This window comes from Simochromis diagramma, unplaced genomic scaffold (assembly GCF_900408965.1).
Source record: "Simochromis diagramma unplaced genomic scaffold, fSimDia1.1 OVJJ01000753.1, whole genome shotgun sequence".
Taxonomy (NCBI): domain Eukaryota; kingdom Metazoa; phylum Chordata; class Actinopteri; order Cichliformes; family Cichlidae; genus Simochromis; species Simochromis diagramma.
This window is the reverse complement of record NW_024387523.1, coordinates 316,943-337,669: the sequence shown is the minus strand read 5'-3', so window position 1 is coordinate 337,669 and position 20,727 is coordinate 316,943. Positions and strand designations below refer to the sequence as shown.

Sequence of the window (20,727 nt, the reverse complement as noted above, 5' to 3'; positions counted from 1 at the left end):
CAAGAAGGTTTCTGGTTTCACCCTCAGGCTGTCGGGATGTTGATGCGTGGAGTTTGCATGTTTTCCCAGTGCCTGCATGTGGGTCTCAATCTGGGATTAGATGGACAGAAGACTGTGAAACAAACTAAACCCACAAAAACTGCAGTAAATTCTCCAAGATGCTTCAAACACCCTTTGTGCCAAGTCCTCAGAAAAACTTACACAAGCCTTCTGAAATGATTTTATTTACACTCACGCATCATAAAGTCTGATTCAAGATGAGAAAAGAGACACAAAAGAGTCTTCATAGGTCAACTCACAGTCACGGCTAAACGCTATTATTCTGCACAAACACAAACATCAAGGGGAAGTAACAGCAAGTGAGACATTGTCAAATGCAGGATGTCAATAGTAGCAGCAGGCACATTAATAGTCCTCATTTGTATTTGTGTTGTTTTTATGTGATTCTGTTAATGTGAATTTTGTTAATTTGATGCAGCAGGAGGAGCGAGTCAGAGGGAGCATTTATTCTCATTTAACTGTTTATTATTAGTGCCTGTTTAGAAGGAACCCATACAGTGATTATATTTATAAGGAAATATGATTCCTGTTGGTGTGTTTTTGCCTTTTGTCATTATCTATGATTCGGGATAATGTTTCTTAAAAGTCTGCACTACAACCTCTAAAGCACTGAGATAATATTATGCAAAAGGACTTAAGCGGCACCGATGCCTACAGGCAAGCACTGCACAATCAACTGGAGTGCTTTCATCACTACTTCCTATTACTTCTGGGTATATTTAGGTGAACTTAAAGAATTCAAAATGTGCTCTGTGCTTTCTCGGGAAAGTGGTTACCTTCTTTTACAGATTAAAACCATTTATATATAATGTGGCTTTCCTGATATGTTTTGGAAATGCGTGCTAATCCTTTATTGAAGTTCAAATGAAAAATACTTGAGTTGAATGAAGGAAACGGAAAGAGTACCTAAAAAAGCAGCGAGACAAAAATATAAATCTCGTGATTGGCTCTGGGTTCAAAATTCATTTAATTGGAATTATTCATTCATTACAGAAAAAAAAAAGGAGCTTTACAAAAGTATGTGCCATTATGCCAAAAGGTCTCAAAGGTAATACAAATAAGCACTGATATATCATTCAAGCAAACCAGGCTTGTTTATGGCAGTACACTGAAGTATTGTTAGAGTCAATGACTACATGTGAGACCTGAAAGACCTGATTTGTTTTTCAAATTAAAGCAAGATGTTCATCAGAAAAGAGAAAAAAGAGGAAAGCAATCGGACCAGAATTCCTGGTATCATTCAAACAGGTACAATCATGTCTCCTTGAATCGTTCTGTCTCACTTCCTGTGACCTACACTCACAATATTAACACAGATTTCTATGTTTCAGTGTTTTTTCTTCACAAAATTAGTCAGAACTCAGCACAACCTGCATATTTCTCACATTTTTACTCCAAAAATGCAGGCTAAAAAAGTTAACCTGCTTAAAGACTGTTTTGCATCAGACATTAGAGGCTTGCCATTCGATTACTTTCTCCAGTTTAACCCCACTGCTCAGCATAAAGACAGACACTTCACTTTCAAATCAGCTGATAAAAAACAATCACCTTCTAGCTTTTTAGTGTAAAGTCCACGGAGACAAAAGATCACGGCCCTGATCAAACTGAAAGAGAAAGTGAAACGATCCCAGCACGTTAAAAAAAATCCTCAAACACAGTCCTAAATAAAACATTAGAGATGTGTTTTTGCAGAAAAAGCTAAGGTAATATCGACGATGACAATACTTCTGATGGGCTAAAACAACAAGGAGGATCCAGTTAAGCTTCAAGAACCACCCCGACTACCTGATCCTTTTAAGCCAAGGAGATAAACGCACAGGTAGACTTAATAAACAGACCGGGCATGATGCAAGGTGCACCCAGTGTCAGTGTAATATCCAGTCACATAAACTAAACATCTGTAATACAAATTTTAATGCCACTTAGAGTCAGATCATGCATTTCAGATTTGAAATAGACATCAACTTGACAATTAAGAATTTCAGTCTATGCACATTCAGCTGTGTGTTAAAGGAGAACACCAGATCAAAGGCAATCTCATTTTAATGCATGCCATTTTATTCTTGTCAAAAATGAAAATGAAAAAGTTAAATATGATAAAAACACATTTCAAAGACTAAATCAAATAAAGGCAAAATTCTTCAATATTTCACACGTTTATCATTTATTTCATACTGGGTGTTAATAAATGCAACAAACATCCACTTCTGAAGGAAAATCAATTTTATGAACATATGGCAGAAAAGTACATGTGAAAAAGCACTGATATTCATCCTCAACTCACACTCGCAGCTGAATCCCTGCAGTGAAAGGTGACTTTGTTTTGTAAGGTTAAGGAGGATCATGGGAAACAACAGCCACGAGTTCACAGTGAACTCTGGTGGCCGGCTGTACAGAAAAGTGCAGTTCACATTATTATTATCAATATTAGGTCACGTCTGCTGTCCCACAAGCAATCTACTGGTCGGCATGCTGCAGTTACACTAACTCTTAGGTATACTCGGACAGCAGGTATAGGCTATAATATCAGAGTAAGGAGAAATACTAAGCACAGATAGACTAGTTTGTTGGTGCTCAATGTGATGCTATAAAAAGCCCAGACAATGAAAGTCATTCATTCAAAGGAGGTGAGTTTTTAAGCATATCCACTTCTCTCCTCTGAGATCAAGTACATTTATTTCAAAGTAAAGACATTTATTATATGATTTTTTTTTTCATACGTACATTTTTAAACCTTTTCTTACATGAAAAACATCCGCAGGTGCCGGGAGGCTCGCGATAGGTCAGAAGTTTGACTACAAAACAGATTTCAAGCAGAAAATGGTACACTGCATTTCTGAATAATTCACAATGCTGCTCAGAGCCAAAGTGCTGCCGAACCGGGATCAGTTTGTCCAAAAGATTACCGGCAATATTAGCGTGGTAAAATATTGCACTCAGAGTGACGGAGTGGTAAGTGCTTTCCAATTAGTTTCTCCAATTATCCGTCATGAATCAGAGATGAGACTAAATTCAATCACAAAAGCCACTGATTTGAACTGGAGTGAATTAAATTTAATTGATGTGAGAGTCAGAAGCTGCAGTGAACAGTAGTGTGGATATTTCGTGCGAGAGCGTATTTCTGTTATGATCAGAGGTATTAGCGCACTGCCACACTGCAGACATCATTTCGTGATTTTTTTTTATTATATTCTTTGGATTTACAGAGAATAGTAGATTAACAGGAGAGCGAATCTACCAGAACTGAAAGAACATTTTATTAAATCTCCCCCTACCCACACACGGATCAACACTTCTGTTCTGAGAGGCTTTGTGAATAGCAGCTCAGATGTGTAATGAAAGAGAAAACATCAGACTGAGGATGAATGACAGCAAGTGAAATCCTTTCATAAAGCCTATGTCAGCCGTGATTGCCTGAACCTAAAGTTTTATTATTCCAGCAGGCACAGGCTGCGATCCAAAGGAGGGCGGTGTCCTTTCACCCTGCCAAGCGCAAAGTGCCCTCCAAAAGAGGCTTTACGATGCATGTTCGATCTGAAACCTTTCATCTTTATAAAGTAAAACGCATTTGAGAAAGTATGTTGCTCTCAAAATTGAAGTACACAAAATAAAACGTCAACCAGGATCTGAAATATCTGCACGTAAATGTTAAATCTTCCTGACGAATGCATCTCAGATATTCTGATGTGATAACTTCATAACAGCTCAGACCGAACAGTAAGCATAGCAGGCAGATATTTGTCTTGAGCAGTATCTGGGGCTCCACAAAGGACTCCATATATCTGCTGAATATCTTGGCAGCCTGTGCAGCAGATCTACCCCGCTGTGGTTAAATGGAGTTTTTTTTAAAAAAATTCGACTTAGCATACAGCAACATTTTGAATAATATGCTAATTATGTTTCTTGTGCCACAGTAAAACTGCAACACGTCTGGCAGCACGACAAGAACAGCATCCTAGTTAAGATGCATCGTTTCCATCTAGCTGCTAGCTTTGCAGATGCCAGATAAATGGCTTAAGCTGTCTCTAAGGAAGGTTAGCCTGTAAATTAACAGGCTGAATTTTCTGAATCTTGGTGGTTACGTGCAGCATGATCACAAGAGGAACGCGTATCTGATGCTTTAAAGTTGATAAGCCCTGGCCTTGGTACAGGATGCACTTCATGTTACCTTATCACAAACCTTCAGACTTAGAAAAAAATCCCAACTCTGCTGCTAGTTTACAATTATATAAAACATGCAAGCAAACGATGCATCAGAAATCATTCACAATTTTATGTCTCTCTCTCTCCATATATATGAATATAGTGAATTGTGTATATATAGTGAATATATATGCTACGTCTAAGTGTCTGGTATCCTTTTTCCCTATCGTGCACTTAAAATATACCACAATGCTCTACTAAATAGTGTAAGTACAACTACTACAAAAGATACCATCGCACGCTGTGCTGAAGGTGAAATGTTCTGTTTATGACACTGAGAAAATCAGCATTAATACCCAAAATACTGCCAGTTTATTAAGCTGATGCTGTCATGTTTTAACTCTGTGACAGCAGCAGAGAGTCACCTGACTGATATTTGAAGGTTTGATCACAGACAGCTGTCTACACAGAACTTCCCTTACAGGCATCAGCTTATAACGAATGAGTGAATGATTTCAGACACGACCAGAATCACCTGGGACTTTCCTGGAGTTACAGATTTGGGCAAGAAACCAAAGAAGCGTGCGCTTATTTATGAGAAACAGATGCGTTTCTTTACATATCATCAATTTATTATCCTGTAACTATATCCTACTGGCCTGCATTTGTTTGGATTTCTGGAACTTTATGTGAATCCGACATTCCTGCCCCGGTCTCGGAGGCAGTGCGAGGTTAAATCAACAGCGCTCTTGATGCTTTGCACCCCAGAGGCGGCAGAGTCTCTGCTGACATCAGCTTTGATGAAAGGACTTCACAGATCACGACCGAGGCCCAAACACACAAACATGGCATGAGCTACGAGTCTTCCCAGCTAAAGGCATAGTTTTCTGCTTACTGTCGATGTGTGGTTAAAGGATAAATGCAGCGTTTTAATAGTATAAAATCTTGCATAAGCCTTGCAGTAAGAAATATGTTAGTATTTTCACACTATACACATGCAGATCACATATCTGTATATTTACAACTGTGAAAAAAGGATAACTAAGTGAACATGATCATGTTAGGATGTGCTACGCCTGATTCCTCTTTCCTGTGGGTGATAGTAATGTGTAAGTGCTATAATACTAATATTGCTTTAGAATTAATTGAAACTCCACTGACCATCAATTTGCTCACCTAACAAGAGTTTTGGAAGCCCCTCAGTTTACACATGAGCAAAAGCACATCCATAGAAAACAGCCATATAAAATCATTCAGTCACATTAATGTAGGGCACACAAGTCATTGTAAACACATGACACTGAAATACGCAACTCAAACTAAGTTTTCCTGAATAAGAAGGGAACGAGCTAATAAAAAGTCTATGTGTTTGCTAATCACCTTACTGTATTTACAATAGCTGCTTCTTATCTTTTACCCTTTTTAAATACAGTATGGACCCTTTTTAACATTTAAAAAGGGATTACTTGTTAAATTTTGTGCTTTTCTTTGCCAGGCATCGATTATCTGCACCTGTCTGACCGCTATTAGTCACCCTGGGAGGTTTGGATGGTAAATCTCTCTTTTCCAGTTGACATTGATTCGGTTACAGCATGAGGTAGCCGTACTGCTAACAGCTGTCAATGGCAGCCATAATAGTGATATCGAAATGTGGACTCGATGATGAAGATAAGCGTGGTTCGGGTGTGATTCAGAGGGTGGAGCGTGCGCCTGATGTTTCCGTGACACAACCCTGGTGGTATCACGGATTGTCAGGCCCTGCGGAGGACAGGACATGCCTGGACGCCGTTTCGTCAGCGCCGTGAGACGCCTCGCTCTCGTACTGCGGTGTAAATCAGCTTCCAGTGACCTGGATTAGCCCACGAGCTCCTTTCACAGCGAGGAAGGGGAACCAATTAGTCAGAAGCAGTTGTTGGGATGGAGAGAGCTTAATCTAATTGACTCTGTTCATGCTTCTTTTAAAAAACGTTTTATCTGCCGTCACTTATCCCATTTCTCACCTGTAGCGTCTGTGTGTGTTCTCCCACAAAATGTTTTCATTGCTCTTAAGTGACCGCTAATTTACCAAACCTCCCCATGTGAAAAGAAGCCCCTTCAAAAGAAGAAGAAAAAGCTGATTTTATTCAAGGATGTAATTTAAAAGAGATTTGACTACATCTCCAGCCCATTCTGTGGCCTCTTTTTAAAATCACACTTTTTAAGCTCAAATCTGCAGCACGATTCGAATGCCCTTGAATGGATGAAAGGTGGTCGTGCAGCACTTAAACTTAAATATCGCTCTTACTTTAGTGATTGAACAGATTTTGAGCGATGCCTTTGTAACATTGTAACATTGTAACAGCTAAGTCAACAACACTGGATAGTGAATTATGTGGTAAGTTGGGATTCATAAAGCACAAGCAACAAGTTTAACTCTTAATTTGTGATTTGTATCTTCTCCTCTTTTTAATTTCCTGTTTTTAATGGGTTTAATTGACTCATGCCTCCATACGAAGCACTGAGTGTCTAATAATGTTGTTTCGGTTTACACGAACCACCCCCTCCACACACACACACACATTTACACTTCTCACGACTTATTCAGTCTCCTTCTGTTGAGGCTGCGGGCTGCATCGTTATCGCAGACTGATCCAAACTGTGCCTTTCCACTCACTTCATTTTGGCAAACAACCGGGCTACAATAATTGGAGCACCGTGAGATGGATTGGGGCTGAGATGAAAATAGGGGGCTTTAAATCATGCAAGTCATTTATCTGTTCGCCGAATAGAACACTGTTCCATCTCTGTCGTCTCTTTTATCACCGCTCCTCACTCGACGGTGTCCGTGAATTGGTCCGTCTGCAAAGAGACCGAGAATCCAATTACGTTCTCAGGAGCCGTTCCAAAAGCCCCAGACGTGTTGAACGCTAGTCTCTGGATTTTATTTTCCTCTGACAGGGCTTGTGACAACTCCCTTGGGTGGGTAAAACAGATGAGGACAGTTTCTGCAGTTAGTTGTTGCTCTTTTGGGTGTTTTTTCCCTCTTTTTTTAGCTTTTATCATTAGTGCGAGTGAGATGAAGTGGACGTTTAGGCGGTTTTCTCCAGATGATGCCTTGAATTTGGCAGATTTGACACACTGGATATAAGAGAAAGGGAAACAGCCATCTAGTAGTAGGGTACTCAATCTAATCTAGCTTGTTTCACTTTGCAGGTTTTTGAGAAATAATACCTCGAGTAGATTTTTCTCCGGGTAAATGACTGCTGAAACAAGCACTTTTGTCAGAGATGTGGAGGCGCTCTCCGACATGCTTGTACTGTTAATAATAGAGAGGCTGCGTGTGGGTGGGCTGAAATGCAATCATCACTGTGTTTGTCTGATGCAGTGAGAGCAGACAAAAGTGCTGTCAGAGGCAACGCATTGAGATTCGCCATTGGAAAGGGAGGCGCTCTCTGCTGTTATTGTCGTTAGTAGGCTTGGTCCTAGAAAATAATGTCTGATTCCTTGATGCGCGCTGGCTCTACCTGTCAAACTGTCACACTGCTGTCGCCTTTTTTTTGACCAGTTTTCACAGGAATCAAAATCATTTGATCCCCTTCAGCCGTTTCCCTAAAAGTGATGAATGTTTTTTACCCTTTTCGTGTCATCACAGCTTCTTTTGTGAGCCTATGCTTCTTTAGCAGGCATGCAGTCTACTCTAATGTCAGCAATGTCCTGTAGATCTGAACTATGATAGCTACTCTAATGTTTAATTTAAATGCATGCATTTTCCAGATGCACGGAGCTGCTTTTGATACAGCTCGGGGGTTTCTATTTTTACCTTTCATTTTTCAGAGCTTTAAATTTTGCATTGCGCGTTTTGAGCATCTGCTGCTTTAGTTATTTTCTTCTAGGCTAGGCTAGACATCCGGATCCAAGCTTTAACGTTTGTCTGTGATGTTGCTTCAAATGCAGTGACGAAGGACTTGATGGTGTGAGATATGATAAGTTCCTGCCAGACGACTGTGGATATGTTGGGAGAGGTGAGCTTAAAAAAAAATACACCCTGGTACTCCCTCTCAGGTGCTCTGGGCCGTTTCCTCCTTCTGCTCACCTTCTCCACTCTCAGCCCCTCCCTCTGACTTGGCCGTATCTGACTCAGCAGTGCCTCTGGAGGCGGTTCCCGGCGATGCAGCACCACGGAGGCTTCCATCAGGGGTCGCAGCTGCGAGCGAGTGAGGATTAGAGATGGGGCTCAAGGCAGAGTCAGGGGTTTGGCTAGCGCTGAGGTCGCCATCAGGGACCACAGTGGCCTCCAAGCCCTCGGAGTGCGATCCTTCAGAGATGGCTGGAGGGGAAGCGGCATTCAGCAGGGGCTTGTGGGAAGCGTAGGTCATCGCAGCATCTGTGTCGCTGTCCAGTGGGAGGCCAGAGCTGGTGAACTCGACTCCGGAGTCGCTCATCTCCAAAAAGTTATCTGAGTTGAGAGTGTGGTAGCGGCCTGGTTTGGACACCTCGAGGCCCTGCATAAAAAGAGGCAGAAGGAGATGAAAGGCAAGCTAAATATACAATTCAGAAGAGTTAGGATGCAAAGTAAGATGAAAGGAAAGATAAAGGAGGAAAAGAAGAGTAAAAGAGGAGAAAGTAGGACCCAACAAAAGATGAAAGTAAGACAAAGTAAAGTTGAAAAAAACAACAACTAGAAAGTAGAGAGGCGATAAAACAAAAGAAAGCCAGGTAGAAGGGTAACGAGGAAAATATTATACAGGGACAGAGGGCTGAGATGAAAAGACAAAAGAAGCAGGAGTCGAAGCGAGTACAAAACAGATACCCCCAACAGGGCGTAGGAGATGAAGGAAGGAGGTGATATAGGATCGAAGAACGGAAGAAAAACAAGTGGTTAAAATTTAGGTCAGAGGAAAAAAGTGAATAATTTATGTACATTTCTCCAACCGTGTTTATAGACTTACCTCACCATCTCCTGCAGCCATCCCTACTCTTATGTTACATGGACACAAACAAAGAGGTGCAGCAAAATGATAAAGAAAACACCCGAATAGATCAAATCAGAGTTATACTAAATGTTTGGCCTGTAAGATGTGGGCTAGAAATCACCTTTTCATTGTTGTTGTTCGTGAGATTCAAAGCTCTCTGTTGTCACATGCATGTTGATGTAAGACAACAAAACTCAATTTAACATTAACTGTAAGACATGTTTGTAACAAATAGACTAAATTTAATTTAAATTGTATCCGGATGCTGCTGCGTTCTTTGATTTTTGAAACAACAAATTTAGAAAAGAACTGTAGTTTTATTGTGATATTCCACGTTGCAGAGCAAGAATTCCTGCGGGAGCTTGAATCAACCGTTTTAAAGGACTCCCTGAACCTTGACCACTTCACTTTCTTTACTCCTTTATTGCAGTTATAAACTTGAGTCTAATTTGTTCCACTGCCGAGTGCAGCGTGTAAGGTCGATTGCATTTTAATTACTCTTGGCACTGAGGTGACATTTTATAGCAGGTAGTTTCTGGGCAATCTCAAACACAAAGATGGGCAATGATGTTTCTGTCTTTAAATCTTTTTTAATCTTTTTTTAATTAATATATTACTTTGAGCGCAAACTTTTCCAAAAGTACACCAGGTGTTGGACATTATTAAGCTTCAGATTGTTCTCATAATCAAGATCAAGACTTCAGTCTCAGACGATATTGCTCTAATCGTTCTTGTATCTACAGCTCTTATCACTAACAATTATGTAACCTATACAAGCTGATGGTGAAACTCTTCTTCTGTTGACCTATTAGCCTGATTTTCACGCCAGGACCAAACAACATCGCACAAAGATAAGAAGCTGGAGCCCAAAAATGCTTATTCATCTGGCTACACACCAGTATTCTTATTATCCTTTATTAGCTGAACAAAAATGCATCTAGTTTTAGGTTTACACTAGTCAAAAAAGCAACATGAGTTTTATATCATGAATATTTGAATATGTTCTCCGTCTTTGTTTTAATCCATTTCTCAGCATATAATTTTAAATCCCTTACATAACACAAACTTGAGTAGTTGTTGGTTCCTGTTGATTTTAGTCAATGGCAGGGCCATAATTTGTTTACCGAGTACAAACACGCTCACTTCAACTCCTTAGAAAAGGTTCAGTTTACTACATTATTATGCCAGTGGTCTCAAAAATACAAATAATCAGTGTGTGCACAACACTGTGATCAGTGTCATCATGCTGCAAATGACAAAGCTGCTCCAGGCCAGTTTATTTGCATGCCAGATGCCGGCGTGCAGGTCTGAACTGTTGCTGCAGCCTTACATGACCCTGAGAGCACCACGTCTGAACTTGGTGAAAATGTGACGAGACAAAGATCAGCTGCTCCAACCTGTACCTCTCTGCCAGCCATACAGCTGCATCCCAGGAAAATCTGGAAACACTGTCAGAGCAGAAAAGGCCCGAGATACTCAGGGTCGATGTAATCATCACTGGCAGCCACAACCAATGACCACTGCACAGCTGCAGGCTATACCCAGGAATGCAGAGCAATTCCTTAGCAGCTAATCCTTACACTTGTGCACTGCACAGATGGTTGACTGCTTGCTTCACATCCACAGGCCATCATGTTAAATGTCTCATATATATATATTTTACAGTTTTGGTCTATAAAATCTAATATAGCTCAAATTTTGAATACGAAAGTTAAAAAGTTAACACGCCACAAAGTTCTCCAGCTGGTCGTGGGGAATTGTACAGTTTTATGAGCACGTAAGAACCATGAGAGTGAATAAAGCTGTAGCTGTGCAACAAACTTGCCCATTGAAAGCCAAGATGTGAATCATCTTTCTAGGCTCATCTGTCTTTCAGATTATGTGTTACTATTTTGATGCATGGTTATTAAAATATCTATGAATTTGCAGCTAAAAAACCAAGTTTGAAGCTGTGATCTTTTAATTTCTGCTATGTTTTATTTATCATTTTAACATGTTTTTGCATTTTAATGGCTTTTTTTGTTTCCACCACTGACCTTGATGGTGACCTCTGTGCTCTCCATGGGTTTATCACACATCGACTGTGTCAGCGATTCCTCGGTGAACCTGCTGTAAGCCTCACGAACCACCTGCAGACACACACACAGAAAGACACATACAAACATGCAGGATGCATGTAAAAATCGACCGTCAACAGCAGCTGTTTACACATCGCTTGTCATCATACATGTTTTACGTTACTACAGAGGACAATGACACACATACACAGGCTACATTTAACTGCACAGAAAGCTCCTAAACATATTAAAAAGGATCCTTGTGTGACATGACAGAGAGCACTTCTTTGTCTTCATGTCAGGGATGGAGGTTGAGAGGAAACAGAGCCCAGGGGGGGAGTTACAATATTTCACAAGTGCCTATTCCCTTCAACTGCAGGGAAGACAGCATGGGGGCAGATTGAAGATAGATGGACTCAAGGTGCACTCTGAAAGTTTTAAAAAGGACAAGAAAGAGCCAGATGGATGTGCTAAAAGAGAAGGTAAAGCAAGAAATATCGGGATGAGTGGAGATTGTGCAAGAAAAGTGTGAAGGTGTAAACAGGAGAGGGACGGTAAAAAAGCTCAGAAGCTCTGTGCATTTTAAATAAACTGTCCATTAGTCAGCACAGTGGAGGGATAAGGACACAGACAGGGAACGGTGTGGATTACAGTCGGCATTAAGCAAACGACTGACTTTGTGCTTAGAGAGAGAATCCTGCTGAGGAGGCTGTGCAGATCAAAAAGATTAACTTCAAGATCCTTTATTAATTAAATAAAATCATACTTGATTAAAACTTGGTTGGCATCCACTTCAAGGTAGTCTTTCTGGTAAAGCTGGTACTCTTTTGCTTATTTTTTCAGCTCCCACAGGAACACCTGTTCTGATCACTTCAACTTGTGGTTTTATAGTGTGCACCGTATCTCTTCTAATAAAATCTGGGAGACAGATGCAAAGCTGCAAAAAGCCGAATCTGCCAAGAGCAATGGGCGGGCTAAACATGGAGGACTAAACATTTCCACCTTTTTATTGCGCTGTGTGTCAGCAATGACGTGACGTGGCACAAGGAATTCATGGTTCATCGAAACAGTTCAGAAATGCATGAGAACATGACCTTCAAGAGTATAAAGAAATTTTATTGCTTTAAAAGTTACTGTTATGGTTGGACTCGCAGAACTTTTTTTATCATGCATGGAAATTTACTGTTGTTTGTTCTGTGGTGTTTGAAGGTTAAATGATTGAAGGAGCACACTGCTTGTCTCCAGTTTACAAAATTTTAATTAAAAATTCCTTTAAAATATCCGCTAAACATAAAAAGGATGAAAACTTTGACTTTTTTTTTTACTTTTTTTTTGAATAAATGCAGCTGATATGTTAGCAAGAAGTTCCATATCTGATGTCTTTTTACCAGCGAGGGAAGCAAAGAAGTAGTACAAATAGATAAGAAAAGCGACCAAACAGGAGGAGGAGGGGGCTGGAAAGATAAACATGGTATTTGACAGACAGCAAGCAGGAGTAAGATAAACGTCAGTAAATGTGACAGAAGAGACTTAAAGTGGAAGAAATAATCAGCAGATAGTGAAGATGTACAGAAGAGAGCAGGGACGGTGAGATGGATGTAATAAAATGCAAAGGATGAGACAAGAGGTCAGGTGAGGTGATGAGTCAGGCGTGATTGATCTGAGCTTCATGTCGGTCTCTTGGGTTAAGTCTCGAAAGGTTGCTGACATCCTCTCACGCACGTCTGAGATCTAACAGCTACAAGAAAATCCATAACAGCGAGGCCGCCTGCTGTCATCTCAACCTCGGCTGTCAACACGCAAACACACATCAAGCTCGCACACAACACCACAGCTTTAACACACATTAGAGATTAACACAAATGTACAGTACATCACTGGTGATCACAAACAAAACGTTAGGACTCACAAACATACACTCAGAAAAAGTAACCGCACAGAGACAAATACAGTGAAGGCTGGAAGGCTCTGCTGCTTTAACATTTCTCCCACAATCATCAGTAATCATGAAAAATTGAAATAATCACAGGTCAGGATGTGTTGTATTGGGTAAATATTTGTTAAAAAAAGGTGCAGGGAAATAAATGCAGGACGGCCAGGAGAGCACATCAGGGGAGAGGGGCTGAGATAAAGACTAAAGGGAGGGCACGACTATATAAGTACAGAGATGAGATACAGGTGAAGATAAATACGCTGAAACTTTGAAATAATATTCTAAACTTGAATGAACGAGGCAGAGGGAAACCCAGAAGGCTTGAAGACACAGACAAAACTGAGGGAAAGGAAAGAGCAGGAAAATACTGATAACATCATCAAGCCATAAACCACAAACACAACAACACAATCACAAAAATCAAAAACGTCAAACACAAGGAAAGCAAAGAAATCCAAACTCAAAAGCAACTCAAATTTTTAACGTCCTGATTAAAACTAGATTTGACTGAAGCAACAGCAGCTGATATTTATATAACAGTAGTGAGCTGTAACAGTGACTGTAGTGTAAATGTAGTTAAAATAAACAGAGTGAGAAGAATCACCCTTTGATGGAAACTTAATTAAGGCTAAATTAAGATGTTTTTTTTATTTTGAAAAGCATCCATGACGCGGTATTTTTAGCCGTCTTTGGTGAGCGACTTCAGAGCTTTACTGGCTGGCTCACAAAGTGTTTTGTCCAAGCAGCTGACAGATTTTTTTAATTAACACTTTAAGAAGTGATATTGCTCAATAGCGCCTTAAATCTGTAAAGTCTCAAATGACTTTTTGGCGGTTTAAGTTGTAACTGTGAACAGCGTCGAAACTATTTCTTGTTTTTTGAATTGGAGGGAAACGAGTTTCCCAAATTTGGATGAAAAAAGTGTCCAACATATTCTAGTTGAAATTACATATTGCTTCATAAAGAGAGTGAGTTTTTGTAATATGTAGCATATTTTTAGAAAACCTATGTTCTTGTAATGCATAACTTTACTGTTTTAAGCCTAAATTGAGACTTGAAACAGTTTTACATGAGAAAATTTCTTGGAAAGGATTGTTAGATGTTAGATAATAAATCATAATTGAATGTTCCACATAATTTGTTTCTTGGAAAATGGAGGGTTCAGGCCAGCAGCCTGCTATTTATCTGTTAAAACCAGGGGAGTGTTAATCCCTTTAGGAGCTTGGCTTCGAGGCATAGCCTGAACTTATAAAGAGGAGTAAGACTGTAAAAAGACCGAGAATCGCAGCTGTGGTTTTTTTGTGTGAAATCCTGTTACAATCACATTTCCTGTGCATGTAAAATATGTGATAAAGGAAAAGTCTTGACCTGATTCACGCTTGTAAGATTTCTTTCTTTCTTTCTAAGGAGGAATTCCCCCGACAGGATCCAGAACACAGCATTTAACCATTTTTAAACTTGTTATACATAAATAAATGAGCAAAATGTTACACAATAAAACAATGTTTTTTAATAAGACTTTAAATCAGATCACTTTACAAACCTGATAGATTACCCAATAAGCACACAAACACATGCTTAACTTGATTTACCTGTGACCTGGAAAATTACAGACTTTTTCACTGTATTGCAGTTTTGTGTCTCTTTGAAAACACTTTCTAATTTACAGCTTGTCACATCCTGATACAGGAATCCATTTTTTATTGAACTTTTAACCAGGGCAAATATGATTGTTGAGATTTTTCCGATGCACAGGGAAGAAAAAAACTGCATCAGGAGAGAGGCGGGAGACAGCACCAAGGCAGGGTCTCCAGAAGGAGTTGAGGGGATAGAAAGAACTCTTTCATTTAACCTTTTCTGTCACTTTTTGGTTTGATTTATGTGTTAGAGCTACTGGGTTACCTTTATGAGCAGCCTCCATTTTCACTACGTAAAAATATAAATATCGGGCGATCGTGGTTCAAGAGTTGGGAGTTTGCCTTGTAATCGGAAGGTTGCCGGTTCGAGCCCCGGCTTGGACATTGTGTCCTTGGGCAAGACGCTTCACCCGTTGCCTACTAGTGGTGGTCAGAGGGCCCGGTGGCGCCAGTGTCTGGCAGCCTCGCCTCTGTCAGTGCGCCTCAGGGCAGCTGTGGCTACAATGTAGCTTGCCATCACCAGTGTGTGAATGGGTGGGTGGATGTGTAAAGCGCTTTGGGGTCCTTAGGGACTAGTAAGGCGCTATACAAATACAGGCCATTTACATTAAGTTTAAAAAGAAAATCTTCTGTGACAGCTGGGATCAGCTCCAGCCGCCCACAGACCAGAGCAGTTAAGAAAATGTATGTATAAGACCGAGCTCTATTAGTAAGAAGTGTTATGGATTATTGAATATTTTATAATGAAAAACAAAAGTCAAAGCCAAATTATAACAACAGTTTAATGTGAAAATAAAAAACTTACTTGTGAATAATGTACGGTAAGCAACTGGAAGAATAACGACCGGGCATCAAGTGATAGACCCATTTTTCATGACTGGTGTCATTAAGGAGTAAATGTAAAAGCAGCAAATAAATGGGGGGTGTCTCACATCATGTCACATTTTAATTTATTACTTTGCATCACTCGAGAAAAATGAACACATAACACTGAATGCAGATAAACACGCACACATTAAAAGGAAACAACTGACACACACACACACACTTTCTGGGCTGTTTGGCTGCACAGGTAAAATTCTCTACACAACAACAAGCAAACAAAATACACATACAATGCACACAACTCTTCAACACTGCCTTTCTGTTAGCGACTAAAACACACAAACAGCACGTACACCCACAAATATTACACTGCATATTTACCTTGTGATTCACGCCACACTATAAAACACCACCGAAGAAGAAGAAACGTGTGCACGCTTAGCTGGCTGGGTTTTACACTAGCAGTGAAGCTTCGGTATGAGCAGTTATCATAACCACACTGTTTATGAGTAACTGCAGTGCTCTGAGGTTTTACCAGCAGTGGGGGAGAGAAGAAGCGGAGGGAAGGAGCGGGAATATTTTACTGATGCCGGAACCAAAGCGCCACACGTGATATCAGCGTGACTTTCTCAAAGTTAGAAATTCCCAGCTGAAGTTACGCCAATATTGAGGAGGTTAAAGCCATCTCAACAGGTCATTCAATCACTATACTGAAGTTTAAAGATCCCCTCCAGACATGTGTGCAGACTCTGTTTAAAAGAATGATTCGAGTCCGAGTTTTTCCCTTAAAAAAAGGTTAATTAGCCTCCTGGAAATGCCTAAAATGACATAGTCGCCCTCCGTCTTAATGGGAAATCCTGAATTTATGAATACGCAAATGTCTTCCGCTTCAAAATTGTAATACTTTTGGCCTATAAGGTGTCTCCTATACACCACTGAAGGGTTATTTTCAATATATGTGCAAATCAAACCTCAAGTTTCCACATCATGCTAGTGAAAGTCATCTATTGAACCACAGCTAACTTCTAGTGTAGCGTCATCATTCCTGCTTGAACACCTTAAAGTTATATTTCCAGACAAACTTTGAACACTGGAGGCAGAGCCACTAGTGAAAATAAAATTTCTGAGTGGAGGGAAACTTTAAAAAAAATCAAAGTTTTTTTGGTTAAAGCAAGTAAAGCTGTTTCTGTTGTTCCCAAACTCAGATGGAGCCAAGCAGAAACAGCCCTCCTCTTCATCAACTGAGATTATTACTTGTTTTAAAAAACTTGAGACTTAATAATGGATTAAATGACTTGTTAAAATGGGCATTTCTGGTGTTTGCACCCCGACCTGGCTCAAAACTGTGACTGAAATCCTGCAAGACAATTCCTAAAGTTGGCTGAGCTGTGAAACCTGAATAAGATATAACATCTAAACTGATTTTCTTAATTCAAATCTCATTTTTTGACAGTAAAAACAGAGGAACTGCCTAATTTTGTAGGACCACTGTGGAATATTGCATTCTTTACCCCATTAATGTAGAGCAATCAAACTCCATCCACATAATAACCTTATAAAGTGAATTAAAAAGGATGCAGCTCAGTCAAATGACTGCTGAAAGTCTGCAAGGATCACAGAAACAGTTTGTTCCAAGTCGTAGAGCCAGATCCACTTACGGTAATTTATCGACTTTTTGTCAAATTAGGTCTTCGATCAACCTCTGCTTGTTCATTAGGATTGATAGCAGTTTCTCTCGTGTCCAGGATTTATCGAGTGTGCCGGTGCTCAATATCTTTAATGGCTTCATACAATCTCAAACACACTGAACACGTCGTTTTTGAAACTGTCACCAATGGTCGGGTCGCACAAAAGCCAGTTGATCAAGGAACTTATTTGCCACAAAAGCAACACATCTGTTCAGACACCAAAACGAAGAAGGGAGAGCAGCAGTAAAAGAGGCCAGAACGCAATTCTCTCACCAAGAAGAGGCTCCGTGTGAGGCTCCTTAAAGTAAGAGGGAGAAAACGCAACGCACATGCATCAGCGTTAGCCGGGCCAAGAAATCAGAGACATCCAGCTGAGAGCATGAAGGCCTCTATTCACGCTCATACTTTCAATTCACTAAACACTCATGAAGCTGAAGCAAGATAAACAACATTAACGCACCATAACAGTTTTCAATCTAACATCTTAAATATTTTAAAAAACACAGAGAGCATAAAAACCAGTGCGTGCATTTATGATTCTGTGATGACTGGAAGATACCTCATATTTTTATTTTTGTCCCATTGTCATTGGTTAGTAAAGCTAAAATGTATTAGTGGATTGGGGATTGTGCAGTAAATGCAATACATGGGCAAAAGACATGTCATAACTAATCTACAAATAAAAAAAGTAACTGAAATGTGAAGCAGCGCTAAGATTAAGCCATAAAACATTTAGATTTTTGATGAGAATCCAGCTTAAAATGCAAAATCCGAAACATTAATTATCCATCCATCGTGACACAACTGTGAATTTAGCCTTTCCATTAAGTAATTAATGTGACATATTGTTATTGTAAACATTTGGTATCCTCTAATAGGATCTGCAGGGCCATCAGTCTCTGTGGCTGTAGCTGGTTTGTTTACAATGAGTGAGCCATCTGCCTGCAGCAGGTTTTTAATTGGTCCAATCGGTGTAAAGGATCATTTAATGGGGATTCTGGGCAGCAAAGTGTTAACGCTCTACTAGTTTTAATGACCTCACAGTCAGCTTTTAGTTCAAACAGTGAAAAACTGTTATTTTCTGTCTAAATTAGTTTGAAGCTGAACGATTATCCCTGCCAACTATTTTTAATTACATCAAAAGACTGAATTCTTATTTCTTCATTTATCAGCCAGACTGATTTAAGCATTCACTGCCTTTTCTATTAAATGCTCATAAAATTGATCTGAACATTTTCCTCAAAACAGTTTGGTTGCTCATATCGAACCGGCGTCCCCTCGGCACAGCGATCCATTTCTGAGCGTGATGTTTAGGTGCTTTCTATAGGCGAGTCATCTGTTTGGTGTGTAATGGGGTTTTAATGGGAATCCATAAATTCACTTGGTTAACAAACCGCCTCCTGGGGACGCCGGGTGAGCAGCCGGGGTTAACTGTCAGCTCTTCTAAATCGTCCAATCCGTCAGTTGATCAGCCGGTAATGAGCAGGTGAATCAAAGAAAGCGAGGATTTTAAAGAGCTGATTGGAAAACAGTCACCAGTTTGTTTTTGTCTCTGCAGGCTCAGCATAATTAAAATATATTTTATTCAAAATTGACATTTCAAGAATGAGAAACAAAATAATAACCGCAGCTCAAAAAGTCTTTGTGTTATAACTACTTTTTAAAAACAACACAGACTCTCTAAAGGCTGATTAACAGCACTAAATTACTATAAATCATGAACAAATCAACTGAAAATCAAGTTTTTTTTACCTGGTGGGTTCTAAACAATTTCTGCTCCATTTAAGAGACATTTATTATGGATTTGTCTTTTTTTTTTTTTAATTATTAAAATTAAACTAATCATGAGTATCCTGCACAGTGCAGTCTCTAAAGAAATACCAGAGCCCAGAGGCATAAAACTCTGTGCAGACTCACAAATAAAACTGTGTGAATGCCCACAGCAGAAAAGCATATTTATAAAGCCATCTGTGCTCTTTTACATTCTTAGTCATCATGAAATGTTATGCACATGCACAAGCCTCATTTTGGTTCTGGTCTTTAGCAATAAATTCATCATTAACATATAAAAGTCACTCTTTGCACCTCGAGCTATTAATGAAGCAATTAAAAAATCATTTGAAGAAGAAGAGGTGGAGAAAAGGAGATGTGGATTCGCTGGTCTCACTTCTGCAACTGTGCAGTTCAGAGCAAAGGACTCTGGCAGAGGTCGGTAAGTATGTAAGCTACAGCTGTGTGCAGTACCCAGAATTCATTAGTGAATAAGAATAAGAATCGTATGATAACAAGAAATGGAAGTAAAAATCACAGTTTTGCAGTATCAGGCCTGACTTGCTACTTGCTCCAAAATCATGTGTATACATGGTCCGATGTCTTTATGTATGTCTTAATTTATCAAAACTAGTTTTTGTGTGTGTGTGTATTTATGTTTATAAAAAAAGGTGTGCATGTTTTTTCTGTGTTATTTAAATTCGGGGTCCTTTTGTCTGTGTCAGCATCCCTGGATATCAGTTTTGGGAATGTTCCTTTGTAGTTCAATTCCACTGAGTCATCCTCAGCAACGGTGATCTGTTTAATTTGGGTGTGAACATGTTTGCCTGGTGCAGCACTGGAGGGGAGGAAGCTGACCAGCTGACCATCTTCACTCCCACAGCAGGAGCAGGACCGTCTGCCTCTCCCTCCCATCACAGACATCACTGTCCTGCTGCTCACTTTCTTTTACACCACCAAGAGAAATAAAGAACTAAAGATGGGGGTTACCTGTCTGAAAGCCTCGCCGTCACTCTTGCCAGCCTGCTGAGCAATAAGCGTCAACTTCTTGTTCTTCTCGTTCCTCTGGTGTACTTTATAGATGCAGGACAGCAGGCACGCCAGCAGCATGAGGGCAACCAGGCCCAGCAGCGCGAGGATGGCCAGAGTCAGGGGAGGCAGCTTATAAGCTGAGCGAGACAGACGAGGACGGGTAAGGAAAAAACAACCATGGTGAGAAATAATGAGTCTTCTGTGACAACAGGAATGATGCTTCAAAACCCTGAAAGAACAGATATCAGCTTTCATCTCTGCCTCCTTTAAATCTCATCATTTTCTGCTGTTAACACGTCAGTCATCCGTGCACATGTGCCGGCAACATCGCCCGCATAAAACTGATAAGAAATAAATAAGCATTTAACATCGTGAACTATAATACAGAAAAACACAATTGCAGAGCCATGATAAATATCATGTGTTTTCTCCTCAGGAGGAAGTAAACGATCAGATGTGGGGATTTAAGGTGCTCTTATCCACTTGCATTTATTATATTTATAAATATTACTCACAAATGTTAAACTGGAAGTATTACAGTAAAATGTCACTAATTTATTTATTATTCATTGGTTTCTGCTCTTCTGATTCCCTTTGTATTACACTTTATATAAAAATAGAAATACATCG

At 39.9% G+C, this 20,727-nt stretch overlaps 1 protein-coding gene across 1 annotated transcript in view; it reads right to left on the bottom strand.

Annotated features, from left to right (window-relative positions):
• Positions 1-2,791: 2,791 nt before the first annotated feature.
• Positions 2,792-20,727, bottom strand: part of LOC120726557 — a 30,661-nt gene continuing 12,725 nt past the window's right edge. Inside the window, exons 8-10 of the mRNA XM_040020219.1 lie at positions 20,056-20,234; positions 11,192-11,284; positions 2,792-8,684 (exon numbers count right to left, since the gene is read on the bottom strand). Of these exons, the coding sequence (XP_039876153.1) occupies positions 8,241-8,684; positions 11,192-11,284; positions 20,056-20,234 (716 nt within the window). The 3' untranslated portion in view covers positions 2,792-8,240. The remainder of the gene's footprint in view (positions 8,685-11,191; positions 11,285-20,055; positions 20,235-20,727) is intronic.